Source organism: Protopterus annectens, chromosome 4.part1 (assembly GCF_019279795.1).
Source record: "Protopterus annectens isolate FY-2018-M chromosome 4.part1, PAN1.0, whole genome shotgun sequence".
Lineage (NCBI taxonomy): Eukaryota > Metazoa > Chordata > Ceratodontiformes > Protopteridae > Protopterus > Protopterus annectens.
Window position 1 is genome coordinate 466,406,517 of NC_056734.1, and position 22,267 is coordinate 466,428,783.

Consider the following 22,267-nt stretch of genomic DNA (forward strand, 5'->3'; position numbering starts at 1 on the left):
GCTAAGTAACAATTTTACATTGATATAGTTCAATAGGTCAACAATAAACATTTTTTGTTTGTATAAAATTGTGCAAATGCATAGTAGACACATAGGAGAGAGAGATGTAATGAGGTACTAAGTATGGTCCTTTTGAGGGTACATAAAGGGAAGGAAGACTAGGTAGGGTCATGGCAAGGGCAGGTTCTGGAATTAAGAAAATAAGCTTTTAGTTAATTTTTAAAGTGTGAGGTGTGGGAGATTGAACGTAAGTCAAGGGGAAGTTTGTTCCAAGCATGGGCAAGGGAGTGTTTGTAGAGTAGTTTGCCTACTGACCTTTTTGGGTGGTAATTGTTGGTTAGAAGTACGGAGGGTCCGAGATGGGATGTAGATTGAGACTAAGGAAGATAGAGATGGACAGAAGGAGGGTTTATAAAGAATAGAGTGTAGCATATGAAATTGATAAGATAGCAGAAACTGGGGAAGTTCAAGCCTTTGAAGAGAGTTTAAAGAAATGCAGTGGTGTGAGTTGTATGGGGAGTTAGTAATGAATCTGGTTATTTTATGGTAAGTTTGTTGCAGTTTGTTTAGAGTGGAGGCCTGGATATTGGTAAGAACTGGGGCGGCATATACGAGGGAGGGGAGGAGGAGTGCCTGGCCCAGGGTAAGTCTAGATTCAGGGGTTAAGAATTTTTTGTTCCGATATAGCAGACCTAGTTTCTGGTTTGTTTTTTTTATACATTGGAGTATGTGTAGGTTGAACTTGAGTTTGTCATCGATAATGACCCCTAGGAGCTTTGTCTGAGTGTCAGGTTGGATGTTTGTATAGTTAGAAGATGTAATAAAAAAGGAGGTTTTGTGATGAGAAAGAGAACAGGAAAGGAAAAGTAGGAGTTTCGTCTTTTGGGAATTTTTTGGGAATTTGCACAGAGCACAGTGCTGGATGCATCAATGTAGAGGCTAAGGGGTACCCCAGAAGGAAGGACAGGAGCAAAAAATAAACTAGGTGTCCTTTAATATGTTACCTTCAGTGCAGAATTCTACTGGGATATTATTATCTTTGGTGTTAGTGGAAGGCACTTTACCTTAGGGTTACCACCTGTCCCTCTTTGGGCAGTTGTGTCCTGTGAAAAAAAATAAAAAATGGCAAATGTCCTGAGATTTTAGGACAAAAATATTTCCCAAGCTTTCTTTAATAGTTTCATAAAACCGTTATCTTGGATCTGAAATACATAAATGTTATATAAACTAGCATAAGCAACTCAAACGCTACAAGAATAATCTTTTATTTTGGCCAAAAAGTGAAGTGCTGTCCTTTGCACCAGCTGTGGGTATGATTTCTACTGCAATATAGGTTCACAGGTAGGTACTAGGCTATTGGCCCTAGGGCCTACACAAGCCTAGCCAAAAATGTACCCTAGCTTTCGCCACCCAAGAAAATTATTTTCCTGTGCACCTGTCACGCAGAACCACAGAAGTGATCCCCGGGGTGAATTTCCTATTACCCATCCAATCATCAAGATTTTTCTTGAAGAGTGCTAATGAGGAGCTCTGCTTGACATAGATAGGTAGTCTGTTCCAGAGTATGGGAAGTCTCTGGGACAGGAATCTATCCCTCCAGCATGTTCTGTTTATTCTGGTGACAAGGTTTAGGTCTCTAGAGCGTGTAGCTCGGAGGGATTGGGATTTCTTTAAGTGGAGCATGTCCAACAGCTCTGGGTTTGAACTTGGTCAACTTCTTCGAAACAGTCACCAAGGCCATTGATGAGGGAAAGGCAGTCCATACAGCCTACCTTGACCTTGCAAAGGCTTTCGACACAATACCCCACTCGGGTATTGTAGAAAAACTTACCAGCTTAAATGTAAACCCATATGTTACAAGATGGGTTGCAAACTGGCTTAAGGACAGAACCCACAGGGTTAGAGTTGCTGGCGCTATGTCAGACTCCAAGCCGGTCACAAGTGGTGTCCCACAGGGCTCGGTCCTTGGCCCCCTATTGTTCGGCATCTACTTCTCAGAAGTACAGGCCAACATGGGAGGACTTTGGCTGGCAAAGTTTGCAGACGACTGCAAACTGGGCGCCATAGTGGAAAGTGCATCGGACACGGATATCCTTCAGAAGGGACTCACGGAAACAGATAGCTAGTGCCAGAGCCATGGCCTGAAGTTAAATGCCAAAAGATGTATAGTCATACCCTTCGGGAAAAACAAGGTAATCCCAAGCTACCATATAGGTGGCAATCCACTAAGCACAGAAGAGGTTATCAGGGACCTGGGGACCCAGGTTGACAGTGGCCTTTCTTTTGACACTCACGTTGCTAAAGTGGTTAGAAAGACCTTCTACATTGCCCACCTGATCATAAAGGGATTCACATCCAGATCTAGTGAGGTCATTGTTCCCCTGTACTCTTCACTTATCAGAATATGATCGAGTACAATGCCCCATTCGGGATGCATCTCACCTGACATCTGCAGCAATTGGAGAGACCCCAAAAGTTCCTCACCAAAAGGATAAAGGGACTCCAAAATCTGTCATATGCTGCCAGATTGAAGAAACTCCAGCTCTACTCAGTCGCATACCATCTGCTCAGAGGTGACATGTGCCTGACATACAAGGCCATGTCCAACCCGGAATTAATGGACATGCTCCACCTCAAAAAATCCAAATCCACCAAAACCACTAGAGCAAGCGACTTAAACCTTAGCACGGATATAAATAGGGCGTGCTGGAGGGATAGATTTATCACTCAGAGACTCCCTATGCTGTGGAATAAAATCCCGGTCCATGTGAGGCAGAGCACCTCGCTGGCTCTGTTCAAGAGAAATCTTGACCTGTGGATGGGAGATCGTAGGTTTACCCCGGGAATCATCTCTGTGTCACTGCTGGACAGAGGCACAACAAACTAATGGGCACAGTATTTTTTCATATAAGGGGTGGCGTAAGCCACAAAAATTTGGGCTAGGCTTATAAATGCCTTAGGGCAGACAGCCTAGTATAAACCTATGAACCTATAGCTTTGTATGTTAGGCAGAGATCACCTCTGAGTAGGCGATATGCGATGGAGTAAAGCTGGAGTTTTTTGAGACGGTCTGCGTAAGGCATCTCTTGGAGGCCAGTAATCCTCTTTGTGAGGTATTTTTGCGGCATTTCCAGTTGTTGTAGATGTCTTGTGAGGTACATACCAAAAGGGGCGTTGTACTCTATAATGGGTCTAATGAGTGATGAGTAGAGGGGAACAATGACCTCTTTTTTTCTGGATGAGAAGCCTTTTGTGATGAGGTGTGCCACGTAGAAGGATTTCCTGACCACTTTGGCGATGTGATTATCAAAGGAGAGACTACTATCCACCTGTGACCCAAGGTCTCTTATTACACTTTCGGTGTTAAGTAGACTACTGCCTATGTGGTAGTTCATGGGTACAGAATTTTTACCAAAGGGGATGACAGTGCACTTTTTGGCATTGAGCTTGAGACCATGTCTTTGACACCAGGCATCTGTCTCAGAGAGGCCCTTTTGTAGGATGTCCACATCGTTAGGAGTTTCAATTATGGCTCCTAGTTTGCAGTCATATGCAAATTTAGTTAGCCAAAGACCTTCTGCGTTAGCCTGTACTTCAGAGTAGAGAGGACCCAGGACTGAACCATGTGGTACTCCACTTGTCACTGGTCTGAAGTCTTTCATGTTTCTATAAAATAATGTCCCACTTTGGGCATTTGAAAAGGTGGCAACCCTACTTTACCTATTTCAAATAACATATCCACGGCAAAATCATGTGCAACTGAATTTAAATTGATGGCTTTCCAAACCTGATGTCAGACCTTCTTAAAGTAATCTTTTCACAACCACCAAGCCTAGTATCTCACTTTCCCGTGCGCTGCGCCCCCCACAACCTTTTGCAAATCCCTGGATCCGCCACTGATTTTCGTCCCTTGTCATATCACTCGGACAATTTCTGGCTGGATGACCTAGGGACTCCTCCCCGCCTCATGACGTCAGCAAGGTTCTTGTAGTATAGGAGACGTAATCGTGACTAACAAACATATCCCTTCTCTTTCCTTACAAAGAAAGATGACTTCCCTTCTCTCGTTGTCTGCCGTATGACGTCACATGGGGGAATCTTTTTTTTCTGTTGGAAGCTAGATGCGACGGGAGTAGGAGTGGTATTCGAGTATGGAAATGGCATCGGAGATTGGGGCAGAATTACTCTGTGCAATCTGTTTGGATGTGTTTAAAGAAGCAGTGACTCTTCGCTGTGGGCACAGTTTTTGCCGGTCATGTGTGACTCAGAGCTGGCAGAACTCAGACAAGCAGGCTTGTGCTGTCTGTCGGGACGAGTCATCCACTGGTGAGGAGTTAATAACAAACCATGCGCTCAATAATGTCGTGGAAAGATTTCTACAGCAACAGCAGCAATTTATTACTGAGCAGGGTAGTGCAGATATGTGTCGGCTGCATGGCGAAAAACTCAAGATATTTTGTTTCGATGATCGACAGCTGATCTGTCTGGTCTGTCAGACATCTCGTAAACACGAGAAACATAAACTACGGCCGATGCAAGAGGCAGCTTTGGAACAGAGGGTAAGACCTTTAGCTGTGGATGTGGAAGTTCACCCCACTCAGTCTTATGTGCGAGGTCCATACCTCTCCCGGTTTTCAGCTCATTTTTCCCTTGTCTTTTGCAGTTTGTGATCCTTCAATGAAATTAGTAGCCGTTATAGTTCCAGACTTATGTTACTTTTGACAAATGCACGATAACCACGTTATTTTTATCAGCTTTGTAAGCCAATAGTATCAGTACTTGAAAAGCAGCTTTTAATTTGGGTCTTTTAGTCGCAAGTGTGTTTGGATTTTTCTTGATTTTAGACTAAATTGGTTGAGAGTTGTATGGAATCGCCTTAAGATTCAAGTTGTAGCCCCCCCCCCCCCCCCCGTACATACATAAATACACGTGTATCGAATTACTGCAGTTCTAAGAAATAACAGAATGTTCTGGGAGCGCCCCGTAATTCATAGTACTCGATCAGGGACAAATCAAGAAATAATTAGAGACGCTTTTGAAATATCAGCACTCTTAACCCGAGGCATGGACAGAGTAAGAACATGTTACTTAATATAGATTTTCTGAAGTAAAATAAGTCATAGCTGTAATTATTGTCAGTATTTATTGGGTGTAATAGCACCTTTCCTCCAAACGTCACCAGTATTAGAGGGACGGGGCTCAGTTTTGAATCACAATATGAGACACTTGAGAGGTAGTGAGTTCTAATCACTGATTCTGCTGGCTTATCTCGCTAGACGTTCTGCAGTACTGCACAAACATTATGGCTACTCTCAATTTATTTTTTAATTCTGGTGCAAAATGTCACACTGAAGTGGCCATTATATTGCTTTTAGCTGCACTGACAGAGTTGAAAAGTCATAAGGGTGGGGGACTAGGGGTCATACTTGTGTAATTGCAGAGGCACATATTATGTAGTTTTCCTGGAGGAGATTCAAGACAGTGACTTGCAAAAATGCATTGATTAAAAGGCACATTTCTGTCAGTTGCACCTTATATACAATTTGGCGGAGATTCAAGACAGTAACTTGCGAAAATGCATTACTCAAAAGGCACGTTGATGTCCAAGCTGTAGTAGCTGACGAGCTATCTTGTGGCTGACCAAGACAGTGAGTGGTAGAAAGCATAATAGTATTAACACACCCTGTCTGTTTAGATAGTAGTTCAGACTGGCAGCCTGTTAACAGTTGTGTAAAATCTTTATCATAACAGTAGATATTTTTCTCTTCACTGTTGCAGTATAAGTACATTAAATTAAAAGATTTTGTTTGCTCTATACGTCACATTTATGCTCCTCGTACAGAACGTAAGGCATAAAAGGGATGTATGGATGTAACTATTCAGAACTGACTTGCCCCAGTAGAGAACAAGCATCATAGGACAAATGATTCCATGCACAACCAGAAGGGAAAAAATGCAGAAGAAACAAGAAGGGATTGGAGAGAGGGAGCGAATACTTAAAACAGTGACGAGAAGGACATTTACTGCTATGTTAAGATTTTACTCAACTGTACCTTGTCCTTTTGCATCACTCCTTGCAGTATTCCTGAATATAAGGAATATATATATACATATATATATATATATATATATATATATATATATATATATACACACATTATATATATATATATATATATATATATATATATATATATATGTATATATATATATATATATGTATATGATATGCAGATGACTCAACAATCATCTTCCCCTCCGAGCTCCTAGCAAAAACCCAACTAGCCATCTCCAAAACAGAAACCTGGATGCAGTGTAACCACCTGGCACTAAATGCAAATTGAACCAAACTAATGTTTTTTTCCCCTGACAAAAAATCCATTGACAAATCCACATTCACTATACAGAGCCAAAACACCCTCCTTGAAATTGTTCCCAACACCAAGCTTCTTGGCATCATTATTGATGAAGAACTAAAATTTGACACCACATCCACTCCACAATCAAGAAAATTCACAAGAAGTTAGGTCTCCTCTACAGGCACAACCGCTTCCTAAGCCCCTCTACCCGTCAAACTCTTGCATCTGCCTTCCTGCTCCCCTCCCTTATGTATGGTGCCCCTCTTTTCACCAATCTCCATCTTGGCCTTCGGTCCAAACTTGAATCCTGCTACCACAAGATCTCCACATTTGCAACAAATTCAAAAAACTTATCCCACCACTGGCCACTCCCTCCTCACCCTCAGCTGGCATGAACTACCTCCTTTACCTACAACTCAGCATTGCCCACAAGCTCATCTTTAAACCTGCCAACTGCCCAGCTCTCTCAGCTTCCTTAAAACCTTACATTCCCAACCGCTCATTCAGAAACTAAAATCTCCTTCAGGTCCCCAAACCTGCACAACCTCCTGGCCATCTACTGCTGTCCCATTCCTTAGCTAAACAGTCTCCCCACACACCTCTACGCAACCTACTTAACCATACAAATTTCAAATCTCAGCTACTCTCATTTTTCTTTCAAATGGGAATGCCCTTGCCACGCTCCAACTTAAACCCCTCCCCCCCATTCCACCTTGCATTGACTCATCCAACTACCTCTAATATTACTTCATCCTACCAAAAACAATCCCTCCCTTGCTAAAAATTATTTTTCTCTTTAATAGCTATTGTACTATACTGTCCAATCTCAAATATACTATTACTCTCTCCATGCGTAATATTTTCCTAACCTACTAATGGCTAGTAGCTATATATTTTGAAATGTTAAACCTACAATTGAGTTTATAACAAAAATATTCACTTTATGTAAATGTTGAAAATTTCTGTATTGAATTATGTCTTTTTCATTTTTGTAACGTTGTGACAAGCTAATTGAAAATGTCATGGAGCTCATCTGTAAATGTTTAATTAGCTGCATGAACTATCCCCTGGATTCTCAAAAGCTTGCACGGAGTGCAAGAGCTCATGCAGGCAGTATGTCTGCTGTGCTATCCAGGAACAGCCTGCAGGGTCGTGCACGAACGCTTCTGCACTAATCTTGCACGGACTAAGCCCTGGTATGCAAATCACCTGATTTGCAGGTGAAATCCATGCAAATGAGGTGATTTTGCAATCCAGGAAGCTTGCAACAGTCCGTGCAAGACTAGTGCTATCTGCAGAAATGTCCTCTGTTAGTAACAGAGTACATTTCTGCAAAATCCAAAATGGAGCTATGACAGCACCAAATAAAGGCTGCATATCATTGAGGAAGCATGCCAATGGCCAAGTATAAGGCCATTGGCATTGCAAACAATACAAAAAATTTTAAAAAAATCAACTTTAATTTTTTTTAGCCGATCTCTGCTGTTTAAGCATAGGGCAGCGGCGCGCAAACGGGATCAGGGGGAAATAAGAAAATAAACCTAAAATAAGCATTCTAACTAACTAAAATCCGTATTCTGCCATGCAAGTCAATGGCAGGCAGAAGACAACCTGGCCAGTGAGTAATGGTTGCTAAGGGGAGAGGCTTAGTGTAACACGTGTAACTATGCATTAACAGGCAATCCTATGCAAATGAGGGGAAGGATAGTGAATCCCAGTTTTCCCCAGCATGCAAGTCAGGTCCCAACAGTGTAAGAGTATAATGAATAGCTGGGTGCAAGCCTAGGAGGTAGGTGACATGTAAGCGGTTTGGAGCCCTGTGGCTCGGGTTTGCTCCTAGCTTAGCACAGCTAAGCTAGGGGGTGTGTCTAAACCTGCCTAGCACACTTTACAAAATATAAGCGGGTGTGCTTGCCGCACACCTGGTTTTACAGGAAGAAAAAAGAAGTTAAACCAGGAATTAGCAGCAATGTGGACATTTAAGTACTCTGTTTGAGTGGCGTCCCCCCCCCCCCCCGGCTTAACAGAACAGCAGTAGGAAGGTAATGAAGGAGTACTAGCTTAACTGCCAGGTGAAACGTATCAGAACCAGCCAGTTACACAGGCAGCAGACCAGCCCAGACCAGACCAGAACACTAATATAAACTATGCAAACATCTACCCCTCTGGTTTTTCCCACACTCTACACCATCAGTGTAAACAAGCAGGGAACTTTTAACACTCACAACAGCAAAATTTTAGGGGCTGCGATAGCTATCATACAACTTTTGGAAGAGGCTGAGGATGGTGAGGATGTGAATGCTGCCGAGCAACCCACAGTGAGGAGATGGAGAAGAGTATAAAGACCCAGGGTAATCTACCAAGGGCTACATGAGCTGGAGATAATGGAGCGCTATAGGGTGGACAGGGACCTCCTACAGCAAATTGTTGAACTGTGCTGGCCGTGCCTCACACACAGAGCTAACAGAGGAGAGCCCATCCCAGTGGATACCAAGGTATGTGTAGGCCTAAGAATACTAGCTACAGGTACCTTCCAAAGGCAAACTGGGGATATGTTTGGGATTTCAGAGGCATCAACATCCAGGGTACTCCACCAGTTCCTGGATGCCATGTTAGCACATGTCGGTGAGTACGTACATTTCCCCAACACCCGTGAGGCATTGGCCATAAATATGCATATCTTCCACCATATAGCAGAATACCCTGAGGTAGTGGGTGCAATAGACTGCTCGCACATATGCATCAAATCACCACCTGGTAAGCGGGGTAGGGTCTACCTCAACCGCAAGGGCTTCCCCTCCATCAACTGCCAGGTTGTGTGGGATGCCCAGGGCATAATAATGAACATGTGTGCTGGCTGCCCTGGAAGCTATCACGATTCCCACATCTGGCATCTGACTCAGCTGTACCAGAGATTTGCCAATGAGGACATCCCACACAGTCACCTAGTGGAGGATGCTGGATATACACTGGAACCGTGGCTGATGACACCCGTCAGAAATGCACACACACCTGAACAAGAACTCCATAATGAGGCACATGCACAAACAAGAATTATAATAGAGCGTGTGTTTGGGATTCTCAAGTCACTGTTCCGGTGCCTGGACACATCCGGTGGAGCCTTGCAGTACGCACCAACTACATGTACCCAAATTGTCCTTGTATGTGCCATGCTACACAATATGATCCTGCGGAAACAGCTGCAGCAGGAACAGCATGGGGTGGGGCCACACGGCCCCCCCAGCATTTCCAAGGCCTGCACAGGCACAGAGTGAGTCGGAGGAGGAACAACCTGAACCTGTCCCAGTAGGCGTGCCTAGTATGCCGTATCTTGTGTACAGGTGTCAGGTGTGCCCTCCCATCCTACGTAGTCATATAGTAACAGTCAGGTGTGCCCCCCAATCCTGTGTAGAAATAGTTAGGTGTGCCCTCCCTCCATCCTGCATAGAAATATAGTAACAGTCAGGTGTCCCCCCCCCCCCAATCCTGTGTAGAAATTTAGAAATAGAATAGTCAGGTGCCGCCCCCCACCGCTATGCAGAAATGTAGCAACAGTCAGTGCCAAGTGATTGATGGATACCCTGCAGACACAGCATGCTACCTGTCTGTGTACAACACAAAGGTCAGCACTGCAGTACAAACTACCTGGACTTGATCCACACATGCAATACAGAGTACCATACTGGGCATGCTCACACACTTAAACACATGAAGGCCATGTCTGCAAACACCAGTGGACCAGACTTATCTGGCAGTTGCAGTTGTTAGTGCAGACACTTCTCAGTATGCACCACTCATGCCTCGCACACACAGCAGATAGCAATACAGACATATATGTAAGGACAACATACTATAATAAACCAAAGGTAGATGGATATAGATCTGTGGAAGAGGGTGACCGTGACAAAGAGCCATCCAGGCCTGTCCCACCCAGCACACAACCAAAGGGCCCCAGACACATGAAATGCAGATGTTACTCACTGTAGATACTAGCCACCAGTGCCTGTCAGCATTACAGACTATGTGGTGCACGTGCCAGCTGTGCAACATGACTGTACAAGGAAGTAGTCATCTATTAGCTGTATACACGTACCTGTGACATATGACCCTATGTGTGGCCGCATGTGGCGTGTCAACCCCTAGATAAATGGGTTATGGTCCATGCACACACCGCCCTCCCCATAGCCCTACTATGACAAGCCTGCTGAGGTCATCCAATGTGAAATGCACCTTTGGGAGAGTTGTAGCCCAGTAATCTCTGTGGTGCATCCCATAACTGCGTACTTCTGTAGTGTGATAAACTAGTTAGATAGGAGTTCTAACCCAAGACTTGGCAACTGTGTTTGTCTGTCTGTCTCTGACTGTGCAGAGGGCAATTCTTTTTAGTGTACTAACACTCCTTACAATTCATATACCCAACTTTGGCAAGGCTGCTGATGTCACCCACCTAGAAATACACCTCTGGGAAGGTTGTAGCCCAGTGATCTCTGTAGTGCATCCTGTAACTGCATACTGCTGTAGTTCATAGGTTCGTACTAGGCTATCTGCCCTAAGGCATTTATAAGCCTAGGCAGAGTGTGTTTGGCTTTCACCACCCATTTTAAATTAATTTTGCTATGCCCTTTTTCGAGCTTAGTATACTGTGCCTCTGTCTAACCATGACACAGAAGTGAAACCCGATGTAAACCTACGATCTCCCATCTACTCATCAGGATTCCTCTTGAAGAGAGTCAATGAGGGACTCTGCCTAACCTGGACTGGGATTTTATTCCAGAGTGAATGGAGCGTCTGGGTTATGAATCTGTCCCTCCAGCATGTACTATTTATTTCAGTGCTGAGGTTCAGGTCTCTCGAGCGCGTAGCTCGACGGGATTTGGATTTTCTGAGGTACAGCATGTCTATTAATTCCAGGTTGGACATGGCTTTATATGTCAGGCACAGATCGCCTCCGAGCAGGCGGTATGCCACTGAGTAGAGCTGGAGATTCTTTAACCGGGCAGCATATGGCATCTGTTTGAGCCCTTTGATCCTCTTGGTGAGGTACTTTTGGGGTCTTTCCAGTTGCTGCAGGTGTCTGGTAAGGTATATCCCAAAAGGGGCATTGTACTCAATTATGGGCCTGAGAGGCACGATGACCTCACCTGATCTAGATGTGAATCCCTTCATGATTAGGTGAGCTATATAAAATGTTTTTCTAACCACTTTGGCCACGTGGTTGTCAAATGAGAGATTCAACTGAGAGCTTGCTATCAACTTGGGTCCCCAGGTCCCTAATTACTTCTTCCGTACTTAATGGATTACCATCTATGTGGTAATTTGTGGGCACTTTGTTTTTGCCAAAGGGGATGACTATACACTTTTTGGCGTTTAGCTTGAGGCCATGGCTCTGGCACCAGTTGTCTGTTTCTATGAGGCCCTTTTGTAGGATGCTTGTGTCGGCTGGAGAGTCTATTATGGCACCCAGTTTGCAGTCGTCTGCGAACTTGGGTCAGCCACAGTCCTTCCGTGTTGGCCTGTGCCTCCCAGAAATATATACCGAACAAGAGAGGTCCCGGGACTGAGCCTTGTGGGACGCCACTTGTAACTGGTTTGGAGTCTGACATGGCTCCAGCAATTCTAACCATGTAGGTTCTGTCCTTGAGCCAGTTTGCAACCCATCTAGTGACATAGGGGTTTATATTTAAGCTGGTGAGCTTATCTATAATGCCCGAGTGGGGTATTGTATCGAAGGCTTTTGCGAGGTCCAGGTAGGCTGTGTGGACCCCCTTCCCCTCGTCAATGGCCTTGGTGACGGTTTCAAAGAAATTGACCAGGTTTAAGAGGCAGGATCTGCCCTTAACAAAGCCGAACTGGGTAGGATCCAGTGTCTGTAGGTCCCCAATATCTTTATTTATGAGGTCCATGATGATCCTTTCCATAGCTTTGCAGACCAAGCTAGTCAGGCTTATGGGGTGATAGTTTCCAGGATCTGTTGAGACACCACCTTTGTGGAGAGGGACCACTGTTGCTGTACGCCACTCTTTTGGGTACATATCCTGTAGTAAGGCTGAGATTGAACAGTAGTTTTATGTTTGGGTTTAGCTCTTGTTGGAGTTCATGTAGGATGCAGCCCGGGACACCGTCTGGTCCCATTGATGCTGTGTTTTTTGCTTTGGAGAGGGTGGCTCTTACCTGAGCATCTGAGATGTCGGGGGGACAGCACTCTGCTGGGATAGATATTTGCCCTTTTGGTGGGGAGAAGTTTGCGTCAGCTAGGATGTTGGCAATGTCTGTGGGTTCGGTGTATTTTTTGTCATTTTGGACTAATTCTGAGCATATCTGGGAATTCCCACCCAGGTTCCTAACATAACTAAAGAAAGCCTTGTGATTATCCTTAGTGTCCTGTGCAATTTTTCTCTTGAAGCTGGCCTTAGACGATTTTATGAGTGCCTGTAGTTTTTTGCTAATACTGATCAGAGATGCCTTCCCTTTTTGGGATTTTGCTCTCTCATGTAGTAGCTTCCTCCTTCTATTGCATAGTTTGTTTATGGCTGGGGTCCACCAGACAGGACGCCTGCCTTTGGAGGAATGGGTCTTGGTTTTATTTGGGATTGCATGATCCATGCATTCCTGAAGGTGTTCATAGAATGGTCCCAAACAAATGCTCGGTGTTGGCTTAAGTTCTGCCAAACGATACCAACAGTCTATGAAACAAATAATCAGTAGCAGAACACAGCTATGTATCACAAGTATTTATTTAAAAATCCCTTCTTAACAAACAAACAAATAAATACTTGTGATACATAGCTGTGTTCTGCTACTGATTATTTGTTTCATGTTCATAGAATGCATTTATAAAGGATTCTGCAGTCTGGTCCGTATTTTCCACAGGCCCGGGGGCTTTGAAGGATTCCACCTCGGTTTTGAGGAGTATGAAATTTGCTTTAGAGAAGTTTTTCACTGTGGTTGTCTGGGCAGGGGGTGGGGTCGGGATGTGAATATCCAGTGAGATTAGTTTATGGTCTGATCTTACCAGTGAGGGATACACTTCTCGTCTGGAGCATAGAGTCCCCATGTTGGTGATGATCAGGTCCAGTATGTTTTCCCCTCTTGTGGGAGTAGTAACAAGTTGTTCCATAGCATTTGAGTTTATAAATTCTAGGAACCTTTGGGCTAGGGTGTTGGAGCTAGAGTAATGCTCCCATTCTATGTTTGGGTAGTTGAAGTCGCCCAATATAACGGTGTTTGGAGAGACCTTCATATTTTCCAGTGTTCTCTGGAAGGCCGAGTGGGGTTCCTGGGTTTGGGAGGGTGGTCTGTAGCAGGCCATAAACTGGTAGGCAGTTTTACCCACAGTTATTTGCACATGGATAGTCTCTGATGCTTCGTGCTGTGCCACCAACCTGGAGATGTGGGTATCTTTGACGAATAGTGATACTCCCCCTCCTTTTGTGGTTCGGTCCAAGTTTTGGGGCCGAAAAGCATGGTATGAGGTATAACCTGGTAGTGCTTGGGTGCTCTCGGGATCCTTGAACCAGGTTTCTGTTACTGCACATGTATCGATGTTCTCCATGAGTTTTGAGTGCGTGCATCTTGAGGTTTAGACTTCTGGCGTTGAGTAGCATTACTCTTAGTTTCTTATCCCTTGTGATACCTATGGAGGTAGGTTTGTCTTTTGAGCCTTGCCTAAAAAAGGCACTATGGGGGTGGCAAGAGCCTTTGCCAATATCCGAAAGCCCAGGGGTGATAGGTGCAAGCCGTCCCTAGCGAAGCATCGTGGCTTGTCGAGCATGTCATCCCAGGCTGACAGGCATTGGAACCCCTTTGAATGACACCAATACTTAAGCCAGTTGTTGAAATTGATCATCTTGTCTTCATATTGTGGCATCATTCTTGTTGAGGGTAAGATGCTACTCAAGGTCAGGGTCATACCGGCCTGGGCTACATGCTCAGAGAGCTCCTCTATGTCTCATGTAGTCCAGGGAGGTACATCTCAGGTCATTCACATCCGCATGGACAATGACTGAGTCATATTTGTACTTGCCTTGGAGTGACCTGACTGCTTGTGTTATGAGGTGGATCCTAGTGCCCGACAGGCAGCTCACCGTGACCTTCTCCTTGTTCAGCCTGGTTAGGGGGACGTCAGTGTGCCTGACGATAAGAGTCGCCTATTACAAGTGTATCAGGTGTGTTGTTTAGCCTTAAGGGCTGTGACTGTTCGGCACACTGGCTTTGTGAGCTATGTGTTGCACGTGTTTTGTTTTGGGGTAGCGGTTGCTTGGGTGTCTGCTTTGGAGGTCTCTGCTGCTTAGGCAGATTTTTATTTAGAGCCTCAGAGTATGTTTTTGTGTGTTTATGTGTTTGGTTTGCTGTCGTGGTAGGTCTATGTGAGACTGGAATTGTAGTGAGTGTGGTTTCCTTCTCCTCCTGACTGGTTACGCCAGTACTGAGTTGAGAGAGCTTAGCCTCCAGTTTGGCTATATGGTTGCATCTCTCGCATGTGCTGGAATTTGTTGGGAGAAGGAGATGGTTGTCTGTGTACGTGAGGCAGCTGTAACATTGCCTCAAGATTCCCAGATTCACCAGCTGGACCGGAGAGGAGATTGACAACTGACCTTTGGACATGCTAGAATAGTATTGGGAATTCCTTTATAATTGAAAAAAGGGCCAATGGGGAACAAGGTACTCACGGGGAGTTTGTGAGGGTGTAGTGCTTTTAATTTTTTAGTGCCGACTTATATAATTGCTTTAGTGAGCAAGTGCCAGGCTTTAGAGTAGGAATAGGGTGTTTATTATCAGCACTAGATCAGTTCTAAGGGAAAAAGTGAAGAGCAGACTTTGTGGAGCCGAGAAAGGTTTAAACCCAGTTAAGCGGCGCTGCCTGATGCTGCGCTATGTGCAAAATCGCTCTAAAGCGGGTTTTATACAGGAGGACTTGAAAGAGCTAGAAATTGGCCCAAAACGGCCAATAGACTACCAGATTCTTGTGCTGGGAACACTCCTCCCGGGATAGATAGGCTGCTCTAAGCTCCCCACTGCTACTGGTGAACAAAGAAGCCTCCCTTTATCCAAGAAAGGAAATGGGCAGCACAGGAACTTTCCAAAAGTCCAGAATACAGCAAAGCCTGTATTTGGACTAGGTCAGGAAAGGCGGGAAACAAGGATAATTTTTTTTTTTTTTTTTGCAACAAACAGCAGGAAAATGCAATAAATATGTAACCTAGGCTAGCGCACTTGAGTGTGTAGCCTCAACAGGTAAATGCAACAAACAGGACAAACTTTAAATTACAAGCGCAAAAGCACGCTAAAGCTGGCTTTTAAAGCAGGGGGTTAGAAAGAGATAGGAAATGGCCCAAAACGGCCAATAAGCTACAAGTCACTGGGCTGGAACCACTCCTCAAGGGACAGATAGGCTGCTCAGAGCTCCACACTCTCACTGGTGAACAAAAAAGCTTCCTCCTATCCAAATAAGGATATGGGTAACACAGGAACTATGACCCAGCCCAGAGATCAGCAATACCCGAAGACTGGACTATTCTAGTTCAGTAAAGGCGGGAAACAAGGATATATTTTTTTTTAAGTAGCAGAAATTAGGTACAGAAACACAGTAAATGCTTTAATTCGGCTAGCGCACTTGAGTGTGTAGCCTACCAGTTGCCTGTATCACTCTGCAGGACATCACGAGGAGCTGTGAGTTGTATACAATAACGAACTTTTTAAATCACAGATTAGCTAAAAAAGAAAAAAATGGCGTTTTAGGCAGAATTAGTTAAGAGAGCAAGAAAAGCAGAAAAGTGATACTTAATCATTCCAAAGTCACTCTTTTGTCTCTCTGCTGCTGTAGACTCTGCAGAACACTTGGAAGGCACTTGCTGAGCGGAATACAAGCGTAAAAACTGTGCAAATGAGGTTTTTGTAGCAGGGAAGTGAAAGAGATAGAAATTAGCCCAAAATGCCCAATAAATTACTAACTTCTGGGCTGAAACCACTCCTCCAGGGACAGGCTGCACAAAGCTCCTCTCTCTCACATGTGAACAGAGAAACTTCCTTCTATCCAAGTAAGGTAATGGCAACAAAGAAACTTGTAACACAGCCCTGGATTCAGCAAAAACCTGAAAACTGGACTATACTAGTTCAGAAAGGTGGGAAACAAGTATATATATATTTTTTTCAGAAAATAGAGCAGATACAATCAAAATTAGCCCAAAAAGGCCAATAAACTACCAACTTCTGGGCTGAAACCACTCCTCCAGGGACAGATAGCCTGCTCAAAGCTCCCCTCTCTCACAGGTGAACAGAGAAACTTCCTTCTATCCAAGTAAGGTATGGCAACACAAAAACTTGTAACAAAACCCTGGATTCAGCAATAACATGAAAACTGGACTATACTAGTTCAGAAAGGCGAGAAAGAAGTATATATTTCTTTCCAGAAAATAGGGCAGATACAATCAAAACTACACTTTACCCAATTGACCAGTTAAAAAGCTTAAAACTGAGCTCTGTTCCAGCAGTCTTCAATCAGACAAGTTCTAACTGCACAGCCCTGCCACTAGGGTACAGAGAAACCTTCTCCAAAAAGACGGCCTGGATTAGTGCACAATTCATACAAACAAACCTAGATCCAGCCGGCCTGAATCTAGTCTATGCTACAGCAAACAAGGCGTACCGATTTCAGAAAGAAACAGTTCAAGTAAGCATGCGCAATAAGTTTTTAACCAGAAATTCCCAGCATAGAAGGGAAGAATCTAGCCTCTCCTCCCAGAAGAGTGCAGACCACAAACCTTCTTGATGTAAAATAACTGGCCTGAAGCCCAAGTCCTTAACCTAGAACTAATACACTTTTAGAATAACAGACACTGAGCCTTCAATCAGCAGTTCCCAACTTAGAAGGATGTACGCTACCTGTCCTGCCACAACAGTGCAGACCACAAACCTTCCTAATGTAAAAGAACTGGTTTGAAACTCAAGTGTTTAAACCAAGGGCCTTAGAATAACAGTTACAATTTAATCAGGCTACTAACAAGCAGTAATAAAGGCAGCAGAATAAATTTAATTGAGTACTTTTAAAAGAGGCAAAAGCGAATTAAGGTAATAAAGTAGGAAGAAACACAAATACAGTAAGGCAGATGAAGTGCAATTTTTTTTATTTATTTATTTATTTTTTTGAGAGAGGAAACAGAGCAGATTAAGATACTATAGGGGAATGCCCTTCCCAAGTGCTCTCTCTGGACACTGCAGAGGAGATGGGACTGGTAAGAAAATCCAAAATCAAAATATGATCTCACTGTACTCAGTTGAGTGAGCGAATGAGATGGGTCCAGGAGGAGTGTGCAAAAAGAGATTTACAGCAGGTGTGGGCAATTCCAAAGCCACCCAAGATTAACACCACAACAAGAAACAGGGGGCGGGGGGAACTACTGCAGAGATTCAGAGACGCACACAATATTTACTGAATCCAAGACGCACACAATATTTGCTCACTCAAATCTTAAAAGAAGTGCAGAAAATCTACTTAATCAGCTTATGTCCAGTTGATGTATGCAGACAAGTCTCAGTAGCCAGCAACTCAATTTAAAATGATTACTAGAAATGTAACCAACACAGATTTTAATGCTAGCAGAAACCCCCAAGCTAATTAACACTTAACAAAGGAATTTCAAAGCAGTCTAACAACTACTGCAGAGATTCAGAGACACACACAATATTTACTGAATCCAAGACGCACAATATTTACTCACTCAAATTTTAAATAAGTGCAGAAAATATAGGTAGGTGTTCTAATCCCAGACATGGCAAGTGTGTGTGTGTGTGTGTGTGTGTGTGTGTGTGTGTGTGTGTGTGTGTGTGTGTGTCTGGGTGTGTCTGGGTGTTGGACCCTGTCTGTGCAGAGAGCAATGCTTTTTAGGGTACTCATACCAAATTTGATAAGGCTACTGATGTCACCCACCTAGAAATAACACCTCTGGGAAGGTTGTAGCTTAGTAATCTCTGTAGCGCGTCCTGTAACTGCGTACTGTTGTAGTGTGGTTTAGAATCGTGGTAGGATTCCAGCCCCACCAATGGCAGTTCTGTATGTTTTTTTTTGTGTGTGTGTCACTGTCTGTGTAGGGAGCAATGCATTTTAGGCTAGTCACACACAGTGCATTTCAAATGCCCTACTTTGGCAATCCTGCTGATGTCATTCATTGTAAAATGCACCTTTGGGGAAGGAGTTCTCTAGTAATTCTTGTGGTGTGTCCTATAACAGCTCCATGCTGTAGTGTGATATAGACCTCTGTTAGGGGTTCTATACCCACACATGTCGGTTGTGGATGTTTTGTGTGTGTGTCACTGTAGGGAGCAATGCATTTTAGGCTAGTCATTCGCAGTACAATCCTGCTGATGTCATTCATTGTGAAATGCACCTTTGGGGAAGGAGTACTCAAATAATGTCCGTGGCGCATACTATAACTGTGTAGAGCTGTAGTGTCCTAAACTAGTTAGGTAGGGGTTCTACTCCCAGACATGACAGGTGTGTGTGTGTGTGTGTGTTGTGTGTGTGTGTAACTCGTATCCTGTGTAGAGATGGTTTTGAGTGTGTGACACCTGTAGCCAATGTGGAGCGGGTTTTGCATATTTCTTATATGGTGGCCCTACTGTACATCACAATGTCCACTGTACAGGGATAACAGTTGTGAAATAGCTGAGAGGCTGGAGTACAAAGCCTTACCCGTATATGTGACATCAAGCCGTATCCTGTGTAGAGATGGTTTTGAGTGTGTGACACCTGTAGCCAATGTGGAGCGGGTTTTGCATATTTCTTATATGGTGGCCCTACTGTACATCACAATGTCCACTGTACAGGGATAACAGTTGTGAAATAGCTGAGAGGCTGGAGTACAAAGCCTTACCCGTATGTGACATCAAGGCCAGGCAATCACCGGTAGCAATCCCTGTATTACCCAGAGCACACTCTCAAGCCATGTCTCATACACACACGCATGCCTAGGCAACAGCCAGTATGTGGGTATTACACTGCATATTGGCCACTGATAGTAACTATGAAGTGATAGCAATGGGCTACAGAGGGTATGTCACCCTGTCCATTTGTCCAATATGCACGTACATGCAGACAGTGCACCTCCCCCATGTTCCCCAGTGGACACCTGCACCCCCTGTGGTGCCATCACATGTGACCCACAACTGACATACCATGCCTGACAGCATGCCCTATATGGACAGATGCCACTGACACCAGGGAATGCTGTTAACATGCTATCAATGTAGGTGCAGGGTAAACCTGCTGGCCATTACCAGTTCCTGCCACAGGTGGGCAAGACTTGGCAAATCCGATGATAATCTGTGTTCACAACATGGGCCAGACACCCCAGGTACAGTTCAACATGTCACTGTACATGCATGTGGGAGATGTGCACATCCCAGACACCATCTATGTCATGGACTAAGGAACACATACATGGCAAGCTATGCACGGTATTGACCACACACAATAGTCACCCAGGTGACTGGGTGGGGATACAATACCCACCTGTGTGGGCAAATACAGAAACTACAGTCCTGAGCCACATTTCAGACCATTGTCATATGGCCTGATGCCAAGGTATACCCATCGCCTACCCTTGTATAACCTGCTGGCACAGTCGACCACCACACACCCGTGCAGACATGCACCCAATCATGTCAGTACTGGCACCCTGTGTGTTTGTGTGTTGTATGGTGCGGATGTTCACATCCACACTCACTACAACCCCCATGGGCATACTGAAGCATGCTGTCTGATGTCAGACACCTCCTCATACCCTTTGCCCATACAAACTCCATATGACCCGTGTGGTGCATGTGATACCTGCACAGTGATGTGTTGTGGCAATCCCACTACCGATGAGTGGTATTCCTGGCCCTGCCAAGTGTGTCAATGTGTGTGTGTGTGTGTCCCTATGAGAGTGTGGCTGTGTTGACATGCGGACAGGCACGTGTACGTCACCTACCATATAGCTACCATATCCCTGTTGGAGACGTTACTCCCCATCACATATATGTTCTGAGTGCTCCACAGCAGGTAACCCATGTGGCACATCCAATAACTGCATCGAACTGTGATAGCACTACATAGTTGTCTGGAGTTTGATACCCTGTGCTGGTTGATGTGTGACGCAAACATGCTTGTTTTACTCTCCCACCCCTCCCTGACATGTCTTTGCCTCTGCCTGCTTCTCCCACCCCTCTCTGGTGGATGTGGAGATCTACACCTGCTTTGCTTAGGCAGCAGCATGTGTATTTTTAAGTGATGGTCATGATTAGCTGATGGACTCTGCAGGAATTGCAGCCCTTCCCTAACTGCTTGCATGTGAAACAGCTGTGGTAACATTCCCATAGTCAATTGCATGGAAACACACTCCAATATCTAGGAACATCATGGTGGTGTTGGCCCTTTTCATTCACTGTGAGCAGGAACTAGATCTGTCGTTTGGCAAACAGAATCACAGATGGATTGGGGATTTACCTCTAACAACATACACTGTGGAAAGAGGGCAGCAAATACGAGGTGGATGTGCCTGACCTGACTACAGACTGTAAGTGGCCTATACTGCATTTGGAGTAATGTTAGTTTAACAGTGTTTATATGGATATGGCTGTTGTATGTGTCTCAATACCTGCCATGTTGGTTCCATGTTTATGAGGAATCCTCATCTGCAGGGTCATCTGCATACTGGGCAGTGTTGTGTCTTTGGTTTCATGTGTTACCCATGGAACATCTATCTGTGGACTGCAGAAGGTAGTATGAGGATTGCAGTCTGTAGATGGTGAAAGCCATGATAGTTACTGACGTCATATCCCTCATAGGACATATGTTGCAACAAACCCTGTTACAACAGTAAATGTATGAGGTTATCACAGCAACATGTCAATACTGGCCCTGTGTATGTGCTTCCAGCCAAACCTCTGTCAACCTTTGTACATATGTCGTGCATGGTGGTGCATATGTGTTGTACACCTTAATTAGTGTCATCATATCTGATAAGCCAGTGATGTATCCAACTGCTACACATGTTATGTACAGTAGGGGTTATATTTCATGACATAACCTGGGCATTCTGTGGATATTTATACAGTACTGAGGTTTGTGTACTTATGGTGAATGTCGACAGTGTGTGTATTGTTAATATGTACTTTAGCTTATGTACAGACTGTGGTAGATGTCATTGTTCTAGTTCCCCTCCTATCCGATGTTACATGGTGCTCCACTGTATGGTACTGTATTGGCGTACATGTCTGTAGGGCCATATACACACGTGTCCCATACCACAGAAAGCCATCAGACCAAACTGTGTGCAGCCCAGTATATGTTGGGTCAGTCTGTGAGTGGCACATATGAGGATGGTGTATAACGGTCCATATACTGTAATATTATACTAACTTACCATATGTGGCTGTGGCTGTGTTCACATTGGTTGTGGTTATGCACCTTCACACAGTGCATTCCCCCATAGGAGATGTAGGCCAGTGTTGAGCCAGTCTGCCTGTACAGTGCATTGTTACATGCCTAGCAGCTTAGTGTACATACCCAGTGAGATTGTCATGTGCAGATACTTGCCAGATGTACTGCTGCCGGGCCTCCCTTAACAGTCATGCATGTCAGACAGAGCAGTGGGATGCTGTACAGATGTATGTCACTATCTAGTGGGTAGTATGTGGCCATGGCACCCCTGTACCAGCGGTCATTGTGTCAGGCCAGACAGGGGTGTGTGAATACATAACCTATGGTGGCAAATGTATACCAGTCATTATGTGTTACACATGGCTGTCTACATCCATATCGTCAGGCATGGTACACATGTTTTGCACTAAGGGCTTATGTGCATACCTCTGGACTGTAGAGTGTGTCAGAATTTCCACATATTTTGGCCAATATCTCTGCTGCAGTCAAC

At 44.5% G+C, this 22,267-nt stretch overlaps 1 protein-coding gene across 1 annotated transcript in view; it reads left to right on the plus strand.

The window, feature by feature from the left end:
• Positions 1–3,988: 3,988 nt before the first annotated feature.
• Positions 3,989–22,267, plus strand: part of LOC122801227 (E3 ubiquitin-protein ligase TRIM35-like) — a 268,937-nt gene continuing 250,658 nt past the window's right edge. Inside the window, exon 1 of the mRNA XM_044070780.1 lies at positions 3,989–4,559. Coding sequence (XP_043926715.1) covers positions 4,152–4,559 — 408 coding nt within the window. The 5' untranslated portion in view covers positions 3,989–4,151. The remainder of the gene's footprint in view (positions 4,560–22,267) is intronic.